This window comes from Ochotona curzoniae, unplaced genomic scaffold, assembly GCF_017591425.1.
Source record: "Ochotona curzoniae isolate NIBS_2020 unplaced genomic scaffold, NIBS_Ocur_1.0 patch441, whole genome shotgun sequence".
In the NCBI taxonomy this organism is placed as follows: domain Eukaryota; kingdom Metazoa; phylum Chordata; class Mammalia; order Lagomorpha; family Ochotonidae; genus Ochotona; species Ochotona curzoniae.
The window spans coordinates 221,212-245,342 of NW_024467019.1; the positions used below are offsets into that span (position 1 = coordinate 221,212).

General features: G+C 41.1%; 1 protein-coding gene across 1 annotated transcript; it reads right to left on the reverse strand.

The window, feature by feature from the left end:
• Positions 1-912: 912 nt before the first annotated feature.
• Positions 913-8,001, reverse strand: LOC121168024 (dynein heavy chain 6, axonemal-like). Its single transcript, XM_040997791.1, has 5 exons — positions 7,873-8,001; positions 6,143-6,247; positions 5,936-6,054; positions 5,265-5,338; positions 913-932 (listed from the first exon to the last, which is right to left on the reverse strand). Exons 1-5 carry the CDS (start codon positions 7,999-8,001, stop codon positions 913-915), a joined length of 447 nt encoding a protein of 148 aa, XP_040853725.1.
• Between the last annotated feature and the right edge of the window lie 16,130 nt (positions 8,002-24,131).

Genomic DNA, 24,131 nt, shown 5'->3' on the forward strand with positions numbered 1-24,131 from the left:
CTCACCTCTCAGGTAAATAGAAAGCAATGCATGTATGAACAGAAAATCAACAAAGAGAGAAAACACAAATATCATCAAACATAAATCATAGAAGTGAAGAATAACATAACTGAACATAAAAATTCAATAAAGGGTGTTAACCACAAACATGACTAAGTGGAAGAAAGAATTAGTGAACTTGAAGAAAGGTCACTGGAACAAAACTAAGAATGAAAGCCTGAAGATCCTACAGGACATCAGACAGTGAAACAATGTGTGCAATGCTGATATGCCAGAAAGAAGAGGGCAGAAAACATGTTAAAGAGGTGATGGCACAAAATTTCCCAAGCTTGGAAAATGAAACAGAAATCCAGATCCCAGAAGCCCAATGGACACCAAATAGGATAACTTTGGACAGCCACATCAAAACACATTATAATTCAGCTATCAAAAGCTAAAGACAGAGATTTCTGAAAGCAGCAGATTTAAGGGTATGATTGTATAGAAGGCAATAACCAGAATTCTGTAAGCATATTTTTTCAGGATGTTAGAACAAATGAATATCCTTTAAAAATAAAGATGTATCTGTTTTTACTGGAAAGGCAGATTTAAAGAGAGAAGAGAGACAGACAGAAAGATCTTCTATCTGCTGGTTCATTCCCCAGATGGCTGCAACAGCTGGAGGTGAGCCAATCTGAGACCAGGAGCTTCTTTCCAATCTCCCACGTGGGTGCAGGGTCCCAAGGCTTTGGGCCATCCTCTACTGCTTTCCCAGGCCACAAGCAGGGAGCTGGATGGGAAGCGGGGCATCTGGGACACAGGCCAGCACCTTTACGGAATCCTGGTTTTTGGAGGTGGAGGATTAGCCAACTCAGCTATTGTGCCAGTCCCAAATGTCATTTTAAAGGTCCAAAACAAACCTGCCAGCCAACCCTATACATGGTAATCCTGTCCTACAAAAACAAAGGGGGATAATAAAAAGTTTCTCATAAATTAAAAAGTTGAAGAAATTTCTGTGTTTCTTTTTTCTGCAAGAAATATTAAGGACAATTCATAAACATGAAAGAAATGAGTACTAATTACAAACATGAAAATATAAGATTGTAAGACCCACTGATTCAAGTACACACTTACATTTAAAACATTCCCTTATTGTGTAAATCAACTATTTAAGCAAGTCTCATGCTTAATAGATAAAATTACAGGTCTAGTCATTTGTTGGGGTACACAAATATTTTAAAAACAGAATTGGGGATTGTAGTCAAAGTGTAGAATTACTTTATGTGTTCACATTTAAGTTCTTAACAGCTAAAAACAGCCTGATAAGGGTAAAAGATATTTTATGTAAGCGTGAGAGTGATCACTAGGGGGGAAAAAACGCATAGAAGATTAAAAAAAAAAAAAACAAATGAATCCAAACATGCTACTGTAGAAAAGTATCAAACCACAACAGACCACAGCACAGGAGGAAGAAAGCGTCAAAGGATTTGCAAAATCCCAGCAAGCAGTGAACAAAAGGGCAACAGTAGGCCCTTCTCAACCACTCTGGATGCGAAAGCTCCACCTAAAAGCCAAGTAAGTGACTGGGTGAAAAAAATGAGCCCAAACAGTAGACTTCCTATAAGAGATTCACCTCACCTTTAGGACACACAGACTTGAGTGCAAAAGGAGAAAAACAAAGATTTTTCCAAATGCAAACAATAAGAACAGAAAAAGGCTTTAACCAAGAACAGCCTGTGAGTCCGTCTTGACTGCAAGCATCATGTGGCTTTTGCCTTTCTTCTGTTCACAGTGAATCCACTTATTCATTGATGTATGTTTTTATTCTTGTGCCCTAAGAAATACACACCACTTGTTTTTAGTTAACTACCCCTTTAATGTGCCATAGATTTTTGTTTGCGAATATTTTGTTGAACATATTTGAATTTGTGTTCATCAAGGATACTGACCTATAATCTCCTTGTGTTCTTGCCAGACACACTGGAGCACACTTTGTTGGTAAAATACCCTCAACAATTTAGGCATACAAGGAATGTAGCTCAATACAAAAAGTTCACTTAGGAAAGTATTCCAGTGAATGTTAAACTCCATGGTGAGAAGCAGAAGTCTTTCCTCTAAGCCGAGGAACATGATAAGGATACCTATTCTTACTTTTATTCACTAGATGTCCTTCTCAGAGCACTTAGATAAGAAAAGGAAATGGATGCATCCATATTAGAAAGGAAGAGGTGAAAAATGACCTGTTTTGCTGATATTATATTATATATAGGAAATCCTAATGGCTATATCAGAAAACTATGAGAACTGATCAACAAATCTAGTAATATGGCAGGATAGAGCACCAACACAAGAAAACATCTTATTCATTTCCATGTGCCAGTAAATTTGAAGAATTAATATGCTTATTATAGCATCAAAAACAGAACACTAAATTTAAATAATGACATTAAATAAGTGAAAGATTTACATATTGTGAACTAAAAAAAACATAGATGAAGGAAAAGACACAAATAAATGAAACAATTTCTTGTGCTAATGGACTGAAAGAATTAATATTATTAATATGTCCAATCTACTCAAAGCAATCTACAGATTTGATGTCATCTTTTATCAAAAGGTCATTTTTCTCAGAAAAGGAAAATCTACCTAAACATTCATACAAAACCATGAAGACTTGTCTGTTGAACTGAAATTCCCACTGTGAAGTACAAAGTGGATGGAGACCTTAAGTATGATGCCTAGAGTTGATGCTCCTGGGAGGTGATTGAGATCATGTAAGGTCATCAAAATGAATGTTTCATTTTTGGATAGTGATGGATTTATGATAACAGAGACAAAGACCAGAATAGGCACACAGACACACGTTTGTATTCCCTACCCATTGCCCTGGGATTTCCTAAGACATCCTGAGACTGCTAGCAACAAAGCCATTTGGCCCCTTAACCCTGCACCTCTGGAATTATGAGGTAAATAAGATCATTTCCATAAGTAGACAGCCTGAGCTATTTTGTTGATAGTAACAAAAAATTAGAATGAGAAAGACTCTAACCATATAAAAAAATCAGCCTGAGAAAGACTCTAACCAAAGTAATCTAAGTATCACATTGATTTCAAAACACATTACAAAATTATAGTAATTAGAATAGCATGGTACTGACATTAAAAAATAGACTGGCCAGAGTACAATACCTGAAAATCACAGACCTATGGTCAACTGATTTTCAACAAAGATGACAACAATATACAATAGATAAAAGTCTCTTGGGGCTAGTGCTGTGGGACAGCAGGTTAAGCTGCTCCTTGCATCATGGGCTTACTGTATCACAGTGCCAGTTCAAGACCTTGCTTCTGATCCAGCTTCCTGTTAATGCCCCAGGGGAGGCAGGAGATGATGGCTGAATAACAGGCCATTGTTACCCACGTGGGAAGCAGAACAGAGTTCCATGCTCCTGGTTTGGTCCTGGTTCAGACTTGGCTGGTGTGGCCATTTGGGGAGTAAACCAGTAGATTAAAGGTTACTCTGTCTCTCCTTATCTGTCTGCTGCTCTTTCACATGAATAAGTAAAATATTTTCAAATTTTTTTCAATAAATATCTGGAAAACTTTCATTTTCACATAAAGAGGAGTGAAATTGGACCCTTACTTCATATAACATGAAAATCAACTCAAAACGCATCAAACACTTAAACAGTAAGACTTGATACTATACAGTCACTAAAAGAAAACACAGAGAAAAACCTCCACAACACTGATGTGATGATTCTGGTCAGGGATACATCCCTGAAAGTACATGTAACAGTAGCAGGAAGAAATAAATGGGATTGAGTCAGAGCAAAACAAAACAAAACCACCCTCCCCAACCCTAAACTGCACAGCAAAGGAAACTAAATAAGGAGAAAATTCTTTCAGTGAGAAAAAAAATCTTTCAGACTATGCATTCTGAGAGGAATTGTACCCAAAATACGTAAGAGACTCAAACAGCTCAACCACAACAACAAAAATAAGTCAACATCACTAACCACCAGAGAAATGTAAAATAAAACTACAACATGTTATCACCTTGCACATGTCAGAATGGCTATTATCAAGAAGCAGTGAAGTGGGCAGTGTTAAGATTCTGCCTGAGACACCTGCATCCTCTAGAAGGGTGCCTAGGTCCAAGTTCTGGCTCTTCTGCTCTGGTTTCCTACTGAACACCCTAAGAGGCGGATGATGCTTTCAGTACTGGGCTCCTGCCACACATGTGGGAGAACTGGATTGATGGCTAGTCTCTCGGCTTCAGCCTGGTCCAGATGACTGCTGTAGGCATCTGGGGAGTGAACTTGTAGATGGAAGACCTCTTCTTTCTCCCTCTGTCTCATCCTTGCCCTCTTTGAGACTTTCAATACAGAAAAGAACAATGGCAAAAATGCAGAGAAAAAGGAATTCTTGGAGCTTGTTAGAGGAAATACAAATTGTCATTATGGAAAACAGCACAGAGAGTTCTCAGAGGAATCCCACTTTTGAGTATATATCCAAAGGAACAGAAGTAAGTGTGCCAAAGAGGCATCTGCTTTCCAATGTGCACTGTAGGATTATTCACATCAGGGAGATAAGGGAGCAACATCAGTGCTCTCAGAAGGATGGAGAAAGAAAACATGGTAGGAAGGATTAGAAACTGTGCAATAGAGACTTTCATATCCAGATATGTAGATACAATGCAGCATGCATCTCTACTTCCAGACCAAAGATGGTCTCCCAGTGAAACTGTTGGATACATCTACACAACAGGATGTTGGACTATCTACCATTGTCTGTACCAGCAATGTCAGGACACACTTAAATAACAGAATGATGGACTTGTGACTGCTTATGAAGAACTACATTATCGCAATTATGAGGAAAATCAGTTTGGGGAAGGCAATTTGGGGAGGGGGTAGGAAAACTCCAGACACTATGGAATACCATAAAATTTAAAATAGAAGGTGAAAAAGTCAGAAAACTATATAGTTTTTATATATATTGTTTTTACATGTGTGTGTATGTGTGTGTATATATATATACAAACCATGGTGTGTTTACATGCAATGGATAACATTAAGTCTCTGAATATAAGGACATCTTATTGTTTCTGATGACACAGATGGTCCTGGAGCACATTATGTTAGATAAAATCAGACAGGTGTAGAAAGAAAAAGCTAAATAATCTCACATTTACACTTGGGATACAAAAAAAACCTGACAAAGGTAGAGTTAAATACAGGTAACAAATATATATAGGTTCAGGATTTAAAATTTGTACTTACTTTTTAACGCCTCAAACATGCTTTTTTCTACATTTGCCAGCCACTGTTCTACAGCACTTCTTACGTGAATTTTCCTGTAATTTGTTTAAAAAAAATCAGAAAGCCATTTCAATTCATGCTCTGTCCTTTGATAGACTTAGACTACATTTTGGCACATTTTAATAATATTCACGGCTCAATTATAATTCTAGAATATCTTTTGGTTATTCCAAATTTTAATTTAGAAAACTGCACAGAAAACAGTTAATCGGGTTTTAAGGAATTCTTACATAAATACCATAAATTACACAGTAATTAAATTATATGCAAAAAAAATTCATCTGTAAGAGACAGAGAGATTGTAGTATAAAACATTTTGGGGGGCCTGGCATGATAGCTTAGCGAAACTGGTAATGCAATAATGAGAGTAGGAAATGCAAAGCAAATCTGAATGACAGAGCAGAAGCTAGACCTACATGAGTACCGTGAGTTTGAAGATTATCTTCTCTGCTTCTAATTGAAAAGAAATGAATATGTATGAGAAGACATCCAGAAAGGTGACAGCATATTTGAATAAGGATATTATATCTTAGTTTGCTTAGAGTGCTTCCATGAAAAACCAAATTTCAGAGGTTGTAAAGCATGAGGGCTTAAGGGGTCTGAACGCTAGGTTAGCAGCATATTCAGCATACTTGTGCAGCACGAGGCCTTCGCCTTCAGCAGACATGAGCATCCTTATGGTAGAGGGGCTGATCTCTTGCTTGCATATCATCAGCTGCTTCACATTCTCAAAGCACTTCACTAGATGAGGCTGTGAACCGGAAAGGTGGATTGACAGCATGAGTAAATCCTGGAATGCTCGGGAAATAGCACTGCTGAACATAGGGGAGTGCCGTTACCTGTACAGACTCAGGGTTTCTGCTGCCGGCTAGGATCGCAAGCAGCTCATCGGTGCTGAGGAAGTAAAACCTGGGGAAAATCATCCTTTTCGTTTCAAGGTAGTCCTGTTCAGAAAAACCAAGAGAAATGCAGTTCAGAAAATATACTTATTCATGGTAAGGATCGTAACCGCATGTGTACCTACCTACACAAAAGCTACAACAGTAATGGTGTAGGGAACATGCTAGTATCTGAAAATCACGCCAAGGCCAAATGAAAGCTGTACTCAACACATTAAAAACCTTTCCTAAAGCAAATTTAGAAAAAAAAAATCAAAACCTAAGCAGCAACAAAAATCCTCTTAAATTATTCACTGCTAACAAAGTACTATATTTTAGTATGATCGATTTACTTTGTGTATTTCGCCTTTCTGGACTGCTTCCCTGTCTGTGGAGCTCCCATTTCACAGATGAGCTCACATCCTCCTGCTTAGGCACTCTCATGGAGATTCACCACTGCCGCCACCTCTCCCCACAACGTAGGAGATTCAAACCAGGAAACAGCCAGCCATCCAGTTTGGTCAGGTCAACAAGTTCTTACTGGTTTCTGTTCTATTCTCTTCAGATTCTCCCTTGGCACTCTCTCAAGTACAAAGTTTAAGAAGCCTTTCCTGTCCCTTTGTTCCCCTCCAACAGCTGTTTGCCCATTTTGCTACAAAGTTCTTAGTCTATAAGCACAAAATCTTAATTCTCTATCATGTCACATTCTGCCATAGAGCCCCTGTTGGCTCCGATCTACTGAGTGCTTGTCAGTCTTCCTGTTGCATGCAAATTCTATAGGACTTGGCTCTGCCCTTTGTTTCAACCTCTGATTTTTTTCCCATTTTCCCACAGCCATTACATGTCATTTTTGCCTTGCATGTACCAGGATCTCTTTTAGGGATGCTCCACTTCCCATCCAGCTCCCTGTTTGTGGCATAGGAGAACAATGGAGGATGACCCAAAGTCTTGGGACCCCGTACCCACATGGGAGACCTGGATAAGTTCCTGGCTCCTGCTTTGGATTGGCTCAACTCCAGCCACTGTGGTCACTTGGGGGAATGAACCAGTGGATGGAAGATCTGTATCACTTTCTTTTTCTTTATAAATCTGCTTTTACAATAAAAATAAATCCAAAAAAAAAAGAGTCCCTCTTTGTCCCATCCACCATAATGCTGACATTTCTCAAATTTTCCTATCACTCTTCTTACTATGCTCTTCTCAAGTTATTTAATCCATATTCATTTTCTTCCATTCAGATCACTTCTCTCTGCCCAGCCACACTGTGTATCCTCCTATCCTACAGAGGATGCATTCCAAGACTCCCCCAGAAAATGCTGAAACTGCACATTGCACTAAATCCTTACACTTATGTTATTTATACATCACACTGTAATACATGCCATACATCTGCGAACTGGGATGACTACCACACGCCTAAGCAGTAAATGATGTATATGGAGTAAGTATGCTGAGCAGGGAGAGAAGATTCACATTTGGGGTAGAATAGGGAAAATTTCACCATGCTACTCAGGACAGTATGCAATTTAAATTTTTCTGCAATTTTCTACTTGATATTTTGAGGACCATGAATGGCCACAGGTAACTGGAATTGTAGGACTCAAAGACAAGGAAGAACTACTACTCCCAGTTGCCAAGTGAGGCATTCATCTGAATGTCCTATCTGCATTAGATTTTCAGCATGAGCAAACACAAGTCTCCTCCAGCTCTTTTCTCTGCAGCATCATTGCTTTTCGTTTTATGGCCAAACCAGAAATCCAGCCACAGTCCTGGACATCTTTTACACTTGACTCGCCGCTCTGCTGCTCCAGGCTCCACATTCTTTCATCCTCACTGTGGTCTTGCTATTGTTCTTGAACTAGTCTTTAAATATCCAGCCTCACTGTCCATGCTACAGGTTTGAAAATTATTCATCCCTCTCCAAGCTCATGTTGCAATTTGGTTCCTCATGTGACAATGTGGTGAGGCATTTCTACATTACATTGCTGCCTCGAAGTTTTCTCTGAATGCTCATGAAAATTGTAACTCACTGTGATTCTCAAGACCCTTCACCCTCTTGTTCCACGCGTGCCCTGTCTCATCTGTACTGTACTGCTCACAAACCAGAAGGTACCACATGTGCTCTTGGCTCCATGTCTCACCTACCCTCTTTGTTTGGACTCTAACCTAGTCAGTACCCACTCCTAAGACCCACATTAAGTGTCCTTTCTCTCAGTACAGGAAATTTTCTTCTCTTTGCTGCGGCCTCACTCTCCAAGCTGTCATGGCATACTTCATTTTATAACGCCCCTCTGCTCTTTCATCTCTTACACTGCAGTTCTGTAGTAGTAGGCAAAGTGTCTTCTAACTTTGTAGAACCAGTACAGAGCAGCAGCAGTGCCTGGACCAAGTCAGTATTCAGCCCATGATTAAATGACTGGTGTGGAATCATCCTCAGTAATAATTCAGGCACGTGTCAAATATAACAGGAAGGCTTAACGACCACCTGTCCTAGATCATAGCTTGTTCCAGAAGAAGGCCTGTCTGGAAGAACTTTCTATATAGAAGCCCTGACTACAGTTAAATACTCCAGAAGAGCCATCCTGGTATCTGTGTCCTGTGTTTAACAAGGAAAAGTGATGCCTGAAAAAAATCTTGATTTTTGAAGCAAAGTAAATGTGTACATCATGAATCTCAAACACCAGAACCTAGTTGTTTAAGCAATATGTATGTCAAGATGACAATTCAATGTTTTAACAATCAGAAATTTATAAGCCCATCAACATATCCTATTTGAACTTTTGCTGCATTTATCAACTTCATAGTAGTGGTTTGGGGCTGGTGCAATGGCTCCATAGGCTAATCCTCTACATTCAAACACCTCCATTCCTTACAGGCACAGGCTCCTGTCTTGGCTGCTCCACTTCCCAACCTGCTTTCTGCTTGTGTGTGGCCTGGGAAAGCAGTAGGGAATGGTCCAAAGCCTTGGGACCCTGCACCTGTGTGGGAAACCAGAGGATGCTTCTGGCTCCTGGCTCCAGATCAACTCAATTCTGGCTTTTGCAGCCATTTGGGAAGTGAACCAGTGGATGAAAAATCTTTCTGTCTTTTCTTCTCTCTGTAAATCTGACTTTTCAATAAAAATAAATCTTAAAAAGACCACAGTACTAATACTAATAAAATAATTAACCTTCATGAAGTACTTTTTGTGCCAATTCTTGTGCTTTATGCTCTCCCATTTAGAACAAAGCCCCTCAAGGTATCTCTGCCTTTTCTCAACCTTAATAGAACTTGGGGCATTTGCTTAGGATATTTATTACACCCCACCTCCATCCCACCAGAGAGTTTTGGACTGTGTCCTGCCTTTGCTTCGATCCAGCTTCCTGCTTCTGCACACTCTGGGGAGGTAAAGATGATACCTCACATACTTGGGTACCAGCCACCCAGGTGACAGAGGCGGTAAAGCTATGCCCAGCCCTGGCAGTGCAAGCATTTGGGGACTAAACTGACATGTGGAAGCAGTTGGTTTCCTTCTCTTGCAAATAAATACAAGATAAACAAATATACTTAAAAGGAGATAATGGAATTCTGGCTCTTCAAAGTTTAGTATTTTTGCCTAAGATCACTTCGTCAGTCCATCTCCCATTGCTTTTGTGAATATTTTCACTATATGCTATGGAAGAAGAGAATTTGAGGTTAGTTTCTACTGTATATTACACTCCTTCTGCAAAATAAAATCATTCACTACTTTAGGATTGGTATGATTTTTTTCCTCATTTTTTTTTTTTTACCTCAAGCCTTTTCTTTATAAATTCAAAATGTTTATTACAATTTTTCAGAATTTCGGGTATTCTTTTGGAGATGATTATTTGCAAAGCATTCAGTCTGTTTTGTAGTTTGGATGTTACTTCTTTCCATGTGGAAATCACCTGAGAGAAAACTTTTGTTTCTTCTGGGAGCTGCCTTTAGAAAAAAAAACGGATGAAATTTTATATTTTTGAAGTCCTATGATTTAAATGTGCAACCTGAATACATTGCCACATTTCATGGTTTAATTTAGAAAGCACCTTTGTGCGTTTTATTTTTCTTCATCAGTCATTGATTAAAGGTAACTTCTGAGTGCTCACTTTAAATGAATAATACCCACACTAAGAAATGTAAGATCGTTTAACAAGAGCATATTTACTATGTGGTAGAAGACAGATGTGCATGGATTCTACATAAAGTAGTGATTTGTGTGTCAATACATGGAATAAAACCAACCATGGGTGGAATTCGAGAGAAGCATTGGGGCATGGAAGGGGCTTCCTGAACAGGACACTGCTTAATCTGGGTTCTGGAAGAGTAATCTGTTTATGACATGAGAAGGCAGTGGATGCTCGGTCCAGGAACAAGCATATAAGAGGGGTTCCCTGAACGATCTACTAGTCTTAGGGGATGAGGAAATGCGAGGCAGGGGTCAGTCCTGGTACGGAAAGTTTCCTTCACAGAATATTATCACTGTTTCCTCTCCTCTGAGAGCAGCATGTGGCTGCCTCTCCACATGCACATTGTTAATCTGCTGATAATGTTTGTTCTGCTGTTGAAGTATCTTCAAAAGTTGGTGGGCCAGCTCCTTCCTCTCTGCTCAGCTGGGTATCCCACAGCCATCCCACCCTAGTCATTTCCTTCAAATGCTTCATGCCTTGAAGTTGAGCGAGGAGGCCGTGAGGGGGAAGTCTTTAGGTGTGTGACATTTGATTTGACCTTCATGCACTAGATGGCAGCTAAAAAATGTTGATAGACTTTGCAAAATATCCCCAAATATGTAAAATCATACCTGGCCAACACTGGTCTAGCATACTCAAGCATTCCTTCTCCACAGAATTCCCCAGAGGAGGGAAGCCCCCTCCTAGACTCTAAATGTCAATTTCTCCTGAGAATACTTCTACCATCATCACCTTCCACACCTTGGGTGATTGCCCTAGACATGTCTGCAGCTTGATCAAAGTCCGATTAGGAAATACCATGTCAATTAATGCCATAAGGTTGTAAATGGCTGTTGATTTTATGTTCGGGCTTTTAATTGATTGGGATGATAATTTGCTGGCTTTACCTTCAGACCAGAGATGGTCTCACCAAGAAATCGTTGAACCCACTAGGATAATAAGACACTGGACTTTATGCTTGGTAAATACTTCCAATGAAAGAACCTCAACTGAATTTGAACTGTGGTAATGCAGCAAGGTGGAGAAATCCACCATGGGGAGAGGGTTCGGGGAGGTGTCGGGGGAAATCCCAGTGCCCATAATGCAATGCCATTAATAAAAAAAAAGAGTCCGATTAGGAGAGGAACTTGGATGTTCCCTTCTGCTAAGCACTCTCCCAACTCCTCTGGTGTTAAGGTGAGGCTTGAGTCTCACCCATTCCCTTCACAACATTCTCCCTTAAGATGGATCTTTTGTTCTTTACTGCTTCCCCCACCCTCCCTGCCCCGATGCTTCCCATTGGGATCAGGGCTCATTGTCCCTCTGCATCAAACTATGGCCTATTATAGTCCATTTTTTTCTTTCCTTTAGACATATTTATAAGTGCTTTCGGTATCCCTTGTTTAAAAGCATCTTTTCAATCGCAGTAAATCCTGTAAAAGAGCAACGAGCAGTGGTATTTTGATACTTATGTGTTTGGCTCTTCTATTAAGAAATTTTTACTAAAATGCAATAATGAAACTTAAAGTTGAGCCTCAAAGCTGTTGCAACCATTATGGATATGCTTAACTATGTGTGTGTGAGTGTTTTTTTTTTTTTTTTACGACCATCTGCAGGTTAACAGGAGAATACCAAGCTTTTGTAGGATACATAATAATACGTATAAAATATGGACATTATTCCCAGAAAAGCAGTTCTTTTTCAAGCTTTTGATAGCTATTCTTTCCCCCCCAACTTATGCTTAGTATACTTATCTTGATATGAGTGGTCTTTCTTACCTCACAAACCTTTCACTCACATACTTCATGACCTCCCATTTTATTTCAGAATGGCTCCTACACTAGCTTGTATGATTTACTCTGAATCATTAATGATTCCTAGATAGTTTCTTGGGTAACCATTCATCTCAACCAAGGCACTATTAAGACTATTAAGTGATTACCCTTAAGAGTTAAAAGCTAATTGATTTTAATACTATGAATAAAAGCAAATATAGAATTTTTAAGATAGTTTCCCAGGTCTTCTATTCCTTTACCTGGTCCAAATAAAAAAAATCTTATTAAAGTATGAAGGCTACTAAAAAGTGTTTTTTACATATATTAAAACAACACTGATATTCCAGAAGTAAACAGACCCATCAAAGTATCATTTAAGGAAGATAACAACACATCTGACACTTTGCCCCACGGTCCTTTATACATATTCATGTTAATAATTGTGAAGGGGTGGGCACTTGGTCTTTGTGGGTAAGACACCTGTTAAGATGCCCATGTGCCATATCAGAATGTCTGATTTCAATATCCACCTCTACCTCCTAACGTCAGCTTCCTGCTAACGCAGGCCTATAGAATAATAAAAAATAATAATAATAAAAAAGGGAAGAAGACAGTAGCAAGTGGAGTTCCTTGATCCATGTGGGGATCCTGAGCCAGTTCATGCTCCTGCTTTGCTCTGTCTGTGCATCTGAAGAGTGCAGTAGTGGACGGGGTGTTTGTGCACACACTCCTTATATCCAATAGATACAAATTTTTAGAATTGGAGAAATAAGGCTTTTTTCCTAAATGTTAATACTTTTAAACTTCCTGTGAAAGAAAAAAGTTTTTACTGAGCACATTATACTCAAATGTCTATACTGTTCATTTCTTAAGGATTACAGAAGGTAACCAACCACTTTTTTTTTCTTTTTCCAAATCTTAAGTGGGGTATTTTAAGATTTTTTTTTTTTTTACCTTTGTATTTCTAGACAGTTAAAGACTGGCTCAACATGAAGCCAGTTTCGTTGACAAGTCATCCATTCCTCAAGGGCATAAGAGAACACAGTCAGGTTATTAGTCCATTCATGCACAAGATCCTGCAAGGACAGAAACAAATATCTGGCAAATATACAAAATTGTAAAGAGTCATAAAATAGAAACTAAGATGAACAGTGATTATCAGTCACTGTATTTCATTTTTGAAGTTTGAGATGTTTGTTTACCCAATTCTCTTATTATGTATACATCTTCTCAAAAAGGTTTGAGTAACACATATAGACATACAGAATTAAGCATAAATATTTCCCATTCAACATTTGTTTCATAATTCCTATCACAGAGGAAACACCATTAGGGAGTCCGTACGTTTTTTCAGCACTTTCCCCTTCAGCATAAAAGCAATTGTATTTTTCTGCAATTCATTTTTTAAGAGATATCATTTTATAATGATTTCAGAAATTTCTGTCATGTGGATATAACAAATCGTTTCCAAATATTATATTAAAATAGTAGAAAAATCATGGCAAATACATTAATGCTGAAATGCTTATTTGAAGATAATGAATTGGGCCATCCTTTTATCTGGCTACTCAAAAATAAAACCACTTGTAACTCATTTGTATTCGTTTTCTGATATTTACTTCCGTATGTCTTGATTTTTGAAAGTTTTATCGAAGTATGACTGATAGGTGGCAAACTGCACCATTTATAGCTGCATAGATTTTAACGTCTGCTTATACCTGTGAATGATTAGCACAATGAAGACAATAAAAATCCATTACATGGAAAGGTTCCCTGTACAAACCCTTCCTCTACTCCTGTCTTACTTGTCATGCATGAACACGACACATCAATCTTTCACGCGAGTCCTAATTTCTGAGGGGTTTTTAGTTTTCCTTGCACAGACACTACACACCCATGTTTTGTCAGATTTACCTAAAAATATCACATTTAATATTATTGTAATTATTAAAAAATTTCAATATCTAATTGTTCGGTACCGATAGCTAGATTGAAGTTGATTCTTCTTGGATAATCTCCTGCCCCAAAAACTTCCTAAAATTCATTTACTTTTTCTCAAAATAGAATTCATTGGTTTTAAATAGGTGCTTAGTATTAAATTCATGTGAATATAAGGAACATTTTATAGGCTTCTATTGCTTAACAGCAATAGAAGCAGGTGTTATTTTGAAATGATTTGATTCCATTTCATGATACTTATATTTACTTAGATTACAGGTCTGTTGTATATAGTAATGGTAGTTATTTTTTTTTTAAGATTTTTAATTTTTATTGGAAAGGTAGATTTATAGAGAGGAGAGACAAAGATCCACTGGTTCACTCCCCAAGTGTTCGCAGTAACTGAAGCTGAGCCAATCTGAAGCCAGGAGCTTCTTCTTTTACGTGGGTCTTTTACGTGGGTGCAGAGTCCCAAGTCTTGGTCCCTCCTTAATTGCTTTCCCAGGCCATAAGCAAGGAGCTGGATGGGGAGTGGGGCAGCCGGGACACAAACCAGCACCCATACAGGATCCCAGCTGTTGCAAGGCAAGGGTTTAGCTACTGAGCCATCATACCAGGCCCAATAACAAAGTTTTGAACACTCGAAAACTGGTAAGACCGTGCTTTTTAAGTGTTCTCACCAGGAAAAAAAAGGTGTGAGGTAATAGATATGCTAATCAGCTTGACTTAGCCATTATATAATCATATTAGAACAGGTTATATAACAATAAACATACACAATTTTTATCTGTCAAATAAAATAAACAAATACAATCAAAATGCTTTTTAAAAAAAGGCTAGAAGCCAGAGTCGGCAGAAATGTATGCTTTCTGATGCATTTGACTCCACATCCCTACCATGCGAGCAGAACCAGGCTGCCAGCCGTGCCCGCCACCTGCGATCACCTCCCATATTAAGGATCAACCCAGTGAGGCTTTACATCCCTAAGCTCCGAACTCTCAGGAGGGGCTGCACTGTCATCATTCCCATTTTTACCTGAGAAAACTGAGGCTCAGATCAGAGGTGACTGACAGGGGAGTTGGCACGAGGCCGATGCTAGGACTCAACCCCAGATCTGCCGGAGGCTCACTGTATCTGCCATCTGTTGACCCAGTGTCAGGCAAGCAGACACTTTCCAGGAAGGCTGCTGAGTGGGCTTCTGGATTCCTTGTGGGACAGGGTGGGGGGCTCATTAGCCTTCTGGCACCCACATGCGGTTAAGGGAGTCCCAGATTGTGGCAATAAGGTGACAGAAAGCAGCAGGAGAGACACTCCTGTGTAAACCCCACCAAGCCTTTTGGGTTGTCTGACTCAGTCATTTGGAAGGGGGCAGGTGCTGTGTGCTTTCGTGCTGTGCCCACTGGGAGCAGAGCTCAGTGAACACAATGGCTGTCCCTTGTGCTCCAATCCACACAGACTTCAGAAGGGTGAGCTAGGCAGACTCAGGAGGACTGCACCAGAGGAGTCAGAGTAGGGAGTGCTGACCAACTGGGCAGTGAGCATCCAACACTGTTCTGGGCCTAGCTGTGAGCTCTGCACCTGGTACCCAAGTGATAGCAAAACAAGGCAGCAGACTTAGAACCAAAGCCAACGTGTCTCCTTACCTGGAAGGGCCTCTTGGGGCATTTAGAAGCAGGCAGAGGGCACCTGTGCCGCTGCCTATGATGCTAAATGCTGATGGCTCCTTGACCTTTACACAAATGGGGCACCCCTGGTGAGTGGGGGTTCAACCCCACTGGCAAGGTACACGCTGCTGGTGGCCTGTTCATTGTTCCCATTCACCCGAATGCCCTAGTTGTGAGATAGAAAATCTTGGTGTTATTTGGAGCCTCAGCTTTCCACTGGGCTGAGGCCCTGCAGGCTCCATCCCTACCTGGTAGCACGATTACCCCCCCCCCCCCCCATTTACCCAACACAAGCTCAGGCCAGGCAGTTCTCAGCTGGGAGCCATGAACTAAGCTTTCCATCAATGCCAGCTCATTGGCATAAATCTGGTGCCACTCATGTTGGAAACCAAGCTTGTCATCTAAGGAAATGCTCTTGGATTATAATCACTGGTTTCTTTTCTCATTCTCTTTTCAGATTGTTTTAATGGAAAAGTTTTTTAAATGTATATGTGGCCAACAATATGGTGTTTTAACACGTATGAATTGCACAATGGCTAAATCAAGCTGTTCAATATTTATATAACCTCACACACTAATTTCATGTGTGGTAAGAACACTTAAAATCTACTTTCTTAACAAAGTTCAAGAATGCAATGCATTGTTATTAATGATGGAAACCATTATCTCTTCAATTATTCCTCCTAACTGAAATTTTTATTTTGAAAAGGCAACGGGTCCACCATGATGGCTCGTCTTCCAACTGCAACCACCAGGATCCCATATGTGTGCTGGTTTGTGTCCCAACTGCTTCACTTCCCATTCAATTGCCTGTTTAGGGCTGGAGAAAGCAGTGAGAGATGGTTCTAAGCCTGAGGCTCTTGGCTCCTGGCTTCAGATTGGCTCAGCTGTATCTATTGCAGCCACTTGGGGAGTGAACCAGCAGATGGAAGATCTTCCTCTCTGTCTTTCCTTCCGTCTTTGAATCTGCCTTTCCAATAGAAAAATAAGCAATTCTTAAAAAAAAATTAAAGACACATAGAAATTGTACATGTATCAAGTACTAGTTCATGTTTTGGTTCATGTATACATTGTATAATGCCCAGTCATTTGCTTTATGATGTATAGAAAAATACAGTATATTAACATTACCTATGATCATCCTATTGTGTTATAGAGCCCCCAGAACTTCTTAATCCCATCTAGCTATAATCTACCCACCTATCCATTCTTCCTCACTCCGTCATCATTTTTTTTTGCCAGCATCTTGTGACCAACATTATGTTTTCAACTTTTACAGCATCACTTTTTTTTTGTCTCCATTACAAGTAAGACCAAGACCAGGGATAGCTGTCTTTTTTGTATTTGAATTTTTCACTTCATGACCTCCAGCTCATCCATGTGGCTGCAAAGAGTATGATTCCACCCTTTTCAATGCTGCATAGTATTCCATTATGTATGTACCACATTTCCCTCATCCATTCATCAGTGGGTTGATTCTGTTTCTTGGCTATCATGAACAGTCCTGCAGTACATGTGGGGGTGCAGATGTTTCTGTGACAAACTGACATGATTTCCCTTGGATACACAACCAGGAGTGGGACGGCTGGATTATATGGCAGCTCTAGTTTGGGATTTTTGAAGAATGCCATAGTGTTTTCCACCATGACAGTACTAATTTACTAACTGAAAATTAGATTTTTCTACCTGCATCCCCCCAGTCTCCCCATCTAGTCTCTATTTGCTTGAGTTTATTGGCTCTGGACTCCACCTGTAAGTGGAGTCATGCAGTGTTTATTTTCTTATGCCTGGCTTATTTCACTGAGCACCCTGTTCTCCAGGGTCACCCATGTCATCACGAATGTCAGGATGTCCTCCTTCATTAAGGCTGGACAGGATTCCAACTGTCTATAAACAAGTGGTCCCCAACTTAGGACGGTTTGACTTACAATTCTCAGGTTTATGATGGTACAAAGCCAATATGCATTCTATAAAAACCACTCTTGGATTTTGCATTTGATCATTTCCTGGGCTAGTGTTAGGCAGCATGATCCTCTCTCCCAATCCTGACCCACCCCCCACCCTCACGCACCTGCCAGCTCTGCATTAGCCATGCCATCACAAGGGAAAACGGCCCTCTGAGTGGACCAAATTGCTAAGCTATGGTGTTTGAAAGAGTAGTTGTACCAAATATACTTTTGACTAACAATATTTTCTGCTTAAAACATGTTTATCAGGACATAACACCATCAAAGGTCAAGGAGCATTCAGGTACCACATCTTTATCCATTCATCCGTTGAGGCGCACTGCAGTTAGCTCCACATCTTGATTATTATGAGGAAAGCAGCAATGGACTTGGAAGTGGAGCTGTCTCTTTGACATACTGATTTCCTTTCCTTTCCATTTATGCCTAGTAGTGAGATTGTTAATTCATATAGTAGTTCTATTTTTAATGTTTTGAGGTGACTCCACACTGTTTTCCATGGTGACTGTACTAACCTTTTCATTGTCCTCTTTTTGAGACCCCATTTGCATGACAGTTAAGCAGGTTCTGACAAAAGCTTGTATCAACAGAGTTCCCATGAGAAGTGAAAGCTAAGGAATGTTAAACCCCTCCATCAGAACCACACTTCAGACCTGAGCCATGAGCTTAACCAACTCATCCTATAATGACATCTATAGGAAACCTAAAGGAATTTCCATGTTAAAGCAGAATTATTCATCTGGGCCTGGCAGCGTGGCCTAGCAGCTAAAATCCTCGCCTTGAACGCATCGGGATCTCATATGGGCGCCTGTTCTAATCCCGGCAGCCCCACTTCCCATCCAGTTCCCTGCTTGTGGCCTGGGAAAGCAGTCAAGGACGGCCCAAAGCTTTGGGATCCTGCACCTGTGTGGGGGACCTGAAGGAGGTTTCTGGCTCCTGGCTCCGATCGGCACAGCACCGGCCATTGCAGCCACTTGGGGAGTGAGTCATCGGACAGAAGATCTTCCTCTCTGTCTCTCCTCCTCTCTGTATATCTGACTTTGTAATAAAAATAAATACATCTTTTTTTAAAAAAAGAATTACTCATCCAACTGCTCGATGAGTATACTTTGGGGTCTTTTATAACATTCAATTCAGAAGGAAAGATAAAAGCTACTTATGTTGCAAAACTTTGGAGTTTTGTACTTTGTGGAGTAAGCCACTTTGGAGTGTGAAAAGCCTAAGTGGTTCTTTCTCTAGCTAAAATTAGCTGCCAGACCCCCAGCTGTTCACCCCGCACAGAGGGGAGGTCCTACACCATTATCCCAGGGGAGCATCTAAGCAGAAAACCTGATCATAGTGCATGCAAAGGACATCAACGAATACTACAGAAAGACCATGATTCCTATCTTTAAAAAGCTGGTACCAATGTGGGAATCCACATAAAAAATTACATCTCATAAAAACAAACCATGTCTGTAAAACACATATATTTAAGAGCAGACTGAACTATCTGTTTAGTTGGCCATGTGATGTTATAAATAAATAGTAAGACTTCAAAAAACAAAGCCACTTACATCACACTAGTCTGACCCGGCCTCACGTCTGAGATGTGGCTGCAGTGAGCCCTTAACCTGACCAATATTACTTCTTTCATTCTAACATTTTGCCACAAAGGCTGACTTTTGATCCCTGGAGTGTGATTCTCACTAACAGTTCTGGCACTGTGTGTTTTGTGACCATGGTCAATTTCCAAGAACAGCCGAGCTCCACTTGATTATTTATTTACTGCCTTCATTAGTCCCATCGGCAATTTCCCACAGAGCTGCCTTGAACCAAAGCATCGCCTAGGGCGGAGGCTAGCTGAGTTGCCATACTGCTGCTGTCTGCTAAAGGGCGCCCAGACAGCAGGTGTGGGGGTTTGAGAGATGATTAAGACATGGCCTTTGTAGGCTGAGGGTCTGCAGACTTCCTTTACTCAACTTAATGCAGTGAGTACAACAGAAACGGTGAAGCAAGGGAGTCAAGAAAGCAGGGAGGAATCAAAGAAGGCTCCTCGGATTCTGGAAGGAGTGGTGCAGGAAATGGGCCTTGACAAAGTAATGAGCCCAGGGGAGAAAGCTGCTGGGAAGAGCATGGGGAGAACAGAACACTGTGAGCTGAGCCAGCTGAGAAACTGTGAGGCAGGGCAGTGGGGTGCCAGTGCTGGCCCTTGGCTGGAGCTGAGAGTGTTCATATCACAGAAATTGGCAAATGCTACAAAATAAGAACTTCTTTGAGAGTAAGTTGACTGGCGCAGAATTTGACCATGTATGCCAAAAACCCAGAAGTTGTTGGAAACTAGGACCAGCATCACAACACTGGCATCCCACGTGAGCATTGCTTCAAGTCCCAGCTTCTGCACTTCCCTTCCAGCTTCCTACTAATGTGACTGCTAACGCAGAAGAAGCCCAGATGTAGTAGGCTTCTGAATTTGGACTGGCTTTGCCTCAGAATTGCAGTCATTTGAGGAGTAAACCAGTAGATCAAAGATCTTCCTCTCTCTTTAATAGATGTTAAAAAAATTCCAGAATTAAGACTGTTGGTTAAAGTAATTGAAGTTTACACTAGGGATAGAGGGTTGATTTACAGGAGATCATTAGCCTTCAGGAATTGATATAACCAAGAACTTCAATACCATCTGGCCATCTGGCCTTCAGGCCTTCAACTCTGCTTTCTTCCAATATCTTCCTATCCTGCTCCATTTCTCTCCTTTCTACCCTCTCTCCTAAGGGTGTCTCTATTGCTAAGATCAGAAACCACAGTGTCTCAAGTTCTTAAAAGAAGAATGCAATAGCTTCACTTCATGAGAAAGACATTATTCTTTCTCAGTGCATGAATGCAAATGTCCTGGAGAAGAATGGTAATTTATTCATCTTGCCCAAGTGCTCACTTCTGGTCCTGCAGTAGAGCAGGTGTGAGCCAGGAAAGGCACTGTGATTGGCCACTTCTTGGTCAACAGCCCACCCTAGAACCAGTCAAGAGTGGCGAGAGATCCCATGGCAATCACAGCTTGTGGGTAGCCATGTAGATATGTGGGGGAAGAATGTCCCAAAAGATAGCTGGTCCTGACCCAAAGGCATTTGCAAGATGAAAGAAGTGACAGGCAGTGAGCTTGCAAGGTAGAGGCATATTGGAGTGAGGGGCTTGGGTTTTGCCCAGTGACTCATGGTACATGGCAGGGGCCCCTACAGAGGAGGGTTGCAGTCCGCTGTCAGTTTTGAACAGACTGCCATACCCCATTGTGGAGGGTAAGAGTGTGACAGGTGGCACAGAGAATCATTGAAAGGCAGTTCCTCTCAGCCAGGCAAGAACTGTGCTTCCCATCTGACCTTATGCTGATGGTGTCATATTGTGTTTCCTCTCCTACTTTCACCTGGCTTCATCTTGTTACTTACTGTGTCAACGATTACCTCTCTACACCCATACGCAAGCCCATTTTGTTCTCCACCTCATGTCAAGGAAGATGAAACAATATAAGCATAGTAAGGCTGTGGTAGTTGCCTCACCTAGCAAGATCAACCTCTTCAAAAACCTTTCCTTCCAAACTATTTGCTTTCACAACACTTAGGATCCCTTATCTTACTTTAATAAGAAGCCTTCTACAGTGTGAAGACTCTCAAGTAGGAAGGAGCAGAGATGGAAGTGGACATGACTGAAAAGACAGGAAGGAGGCAGGGAACCAACCATGCTGATCAGGTGGCTTGAACTGAAGGGTGAGCTGGGCGGGAGAAAGATGGAGCCCAAATGCACAGGCTCCAGAGGCTGGGAGGAGAAGAAAGGGGAGCAGAGAAGAAAGACCAGCCTTGCATGGATGGTTGCTGGCATCTGCTGCTTTGTTAGGTTGTATTTCTACCTGGACCAATCTGGATGTTTGTAGGTTATATTCTGCTAAGTAAACTTACTACTAAAAATGCATCCAGTGATGTTTTCTTACTTTTTAGTGATAATACAGAGGATGACGCTAATGTGAAATGCTCAATGGCTTTTTATACATGAAATACATTTAATGGAACCAACACCCAACTCCAGAATTAAAAATTTCCCAGCACCAAAGAAGCCCCTCTTGCACTCCTTTGAATTACCGTCAACCTGCAAGGAAAAAACACAACCCTCACTTCCAACAGGGGAGAGCCACGTTGCCTGTTTTAGTGTTCTGTGTCTATAAAGAGGCCCAACTCCTTTGGTTCATATGGATATGTAGCAAGTAGTAATAAACCACTCATTCTCATTGGAGTGTTGAATTTCATTGGAAGACTGTGCTAGAATCCATGTATTCTCCTGTTGATAAGAATTTGGGTAGTTTCCAGTTTGAGGGTTACTATGAATAGTGCTGCTATACATAGCTGATTAGCTATTAATACGAAGACTCATTCTATTCCCTTATTTCCTGAACTATTAATTTATTTAGCAGCAAAGGGCAGATAATTTTTTTTTTAACCAAGTCTAAATTCAACCAAACTAATCTTGGTTACAAAGAACTGTGAAGGGATGTGAAAAGAGGGAGAGACAGAGAGAGACAGGAAGGAAAGAGAAAAAGCAATGAACAGAAAAGAGTTTTCCCCAGGCCTAAGGAACTCAGTGTTAAGACAAGATCACACAACAGTATGCATCTTAATTTCTGTGAGACCCTCTGCCTTCACAAGCTGGTCCTCTCCTCCCACCCCTAGCCTCGCCCCTTCACACAAGAGCAAGTTAATATTTCACTTAACCCATCATTAGTATGCAATGGCCACACTTCCCGCAGCATCTGCCTATTATCATTTTTGTTAGAAAACAAATCCAAAGTTTAATTATTCATTTTGCTGGGAGAGAGCGACACGCATTTTGAATCACTCTTCCTCATGTCCCTTTTCTTCTTTAGAACTCCATATGCATTTGCCTTTGAGATTGGAACTGAGCCTACTCGTTATGCAGGAAACACAACAAAAAGGATCACTAAATCAGGCAGCTCACCACAGGCCCCTGGAGTCTGTGGTTCGAAATGTGCAGAGTTTTCTGTGGTAAGAATTTTCTACCCTATTAGAGCTGACATGCAGCTCTACATCTGAGTTGTAGAAAATGACTCTCCTAAAATAAACTGGCACAGCCCTGATGACCTTGACATCTGCGTGAATCATTTTAACTTTGGAGCTTAATGAAAGATGGAGCAGCAAAATGTTGCATACCCAACGCACAACCACCCAATCACTGATTTCCTGCTGCTGTGGGGAAGTATCAGGGTGGGAGAGAGGAATCAAGGAGAGAACTGCAGGACAGGAGTGGATGTCACAGCGACCCTCAACTGCTACATGCCAATAGCACATAGTAGGTTGCACAGGTGAGCTAGGCAGCAGGTGGAAAGGTTTATAGCTGGCAATAAACATTGTCAGTCTGGCAATGGCCTCCATCTCCATAATTATCACTGAGTTTGAGAGTCTGGAAGGTAAGTGCTGCCAATAAGGTTAAGCATTTTTTCTGATTTATTGATCAGTTCTTCCTTTGGAAGAGAGGGTGCTGGGTTTGAGCAGCTTTGGGGTTCAGAGGAGCTTTCAGCCCAGGAAAGAGCCACTGGGATCAAGAACTCAAAGACCTCAGTGCCAGTCCTGTGTCTACTACATTAACAGCTGTGTGACTGCACAGGTTCCAAGCTCTCTGCCCACCTCCCACCCATTTCTTCCCAGATGAGTCTTACATAAACAAGATGATCCACGTGAAAGCGCTGGCTGGAAGGGAGAGTACAATGATCATTGCTCATTAGCGCCCTACTCTGCGCCTACGAGATGAGCTTATGACAAGACGCTTCCCTTGGGAAAACAAATCTCCCGGAAATCACGCAGCAGCTTGTAACGCAAACATTTGTCCCCTTTACTTCAGTTCCTTTCTTTCTGTGCTTCTGGACCCACGTGGAAAGGCCACGTGCGCTTGCTGGCCGGCAGTCTGGACACTCTTAGCAGGACTGGATTGTGCCCACTGTGGCTGTGATTTTATTGCTCCCTGAGTGGGATGTGTAAAGTGGGGGTGTTGGCTGGGGGTGGGTTGCAGGAGGAGCAGGGAGTGGGAGGCCCGGGTTTCTAAAGGTTTTATCTGTAAAGATAGCTTGCGACAGGAAGAAAAATGGATCTAATGTCTTTTTTTTCCCAGCAGGCTCTGCCCTATAGGGTACACCTTCCATATCCTGCCAGGGACCTGGGCCATGGATGGCACTTAGAGGATGCTCTCCAAGACCCTGTGGTTAATAAGAACTGAAGCTGCACCCGCAGGCATTTTTGGTCACATGGAATGCAAGTAGGATGAGGATCTGTAATATTTGGATGTGACACAGAGGGAGGAATCAACGTTTCCAGCACTGTGGATGAGCTTACCCGGGAATGTGGATAGAGATGGAATAAACAGAAGGTGGCAGCTTCTCTGTAGCCCTGGGTTCTAGGGACAGAAGAGACTGT

What these genes read in the sequence shown, in the direction of transcription:
- LOC121168024 (XM_040997791.1), bottom strand. Translation starts at nt 8,001, where the DNA reads ATGTGGAGCCTGGAGCAGCAGAGCGGCGAGTCAAGTGTAAAAGATGTC. An exon ending in GAAACCCTGAGTCTGTACAG is followed by an intron (nt 6,055 to 6,142) that starts GTAACGGCACTC and finishes TCCGGTTCACAG; the next exon opens with CCTCATCTAGTGAAGTGCTT. An exon ending in GAAGGCCTCGTGCTGCACAA is followed by an intron (nt 5,339 to 5,935) that starts GTATGCTGAATA and finishes AACAAATTACAG; the next exon opens with GAAAATTCACGTAAGAAGTG.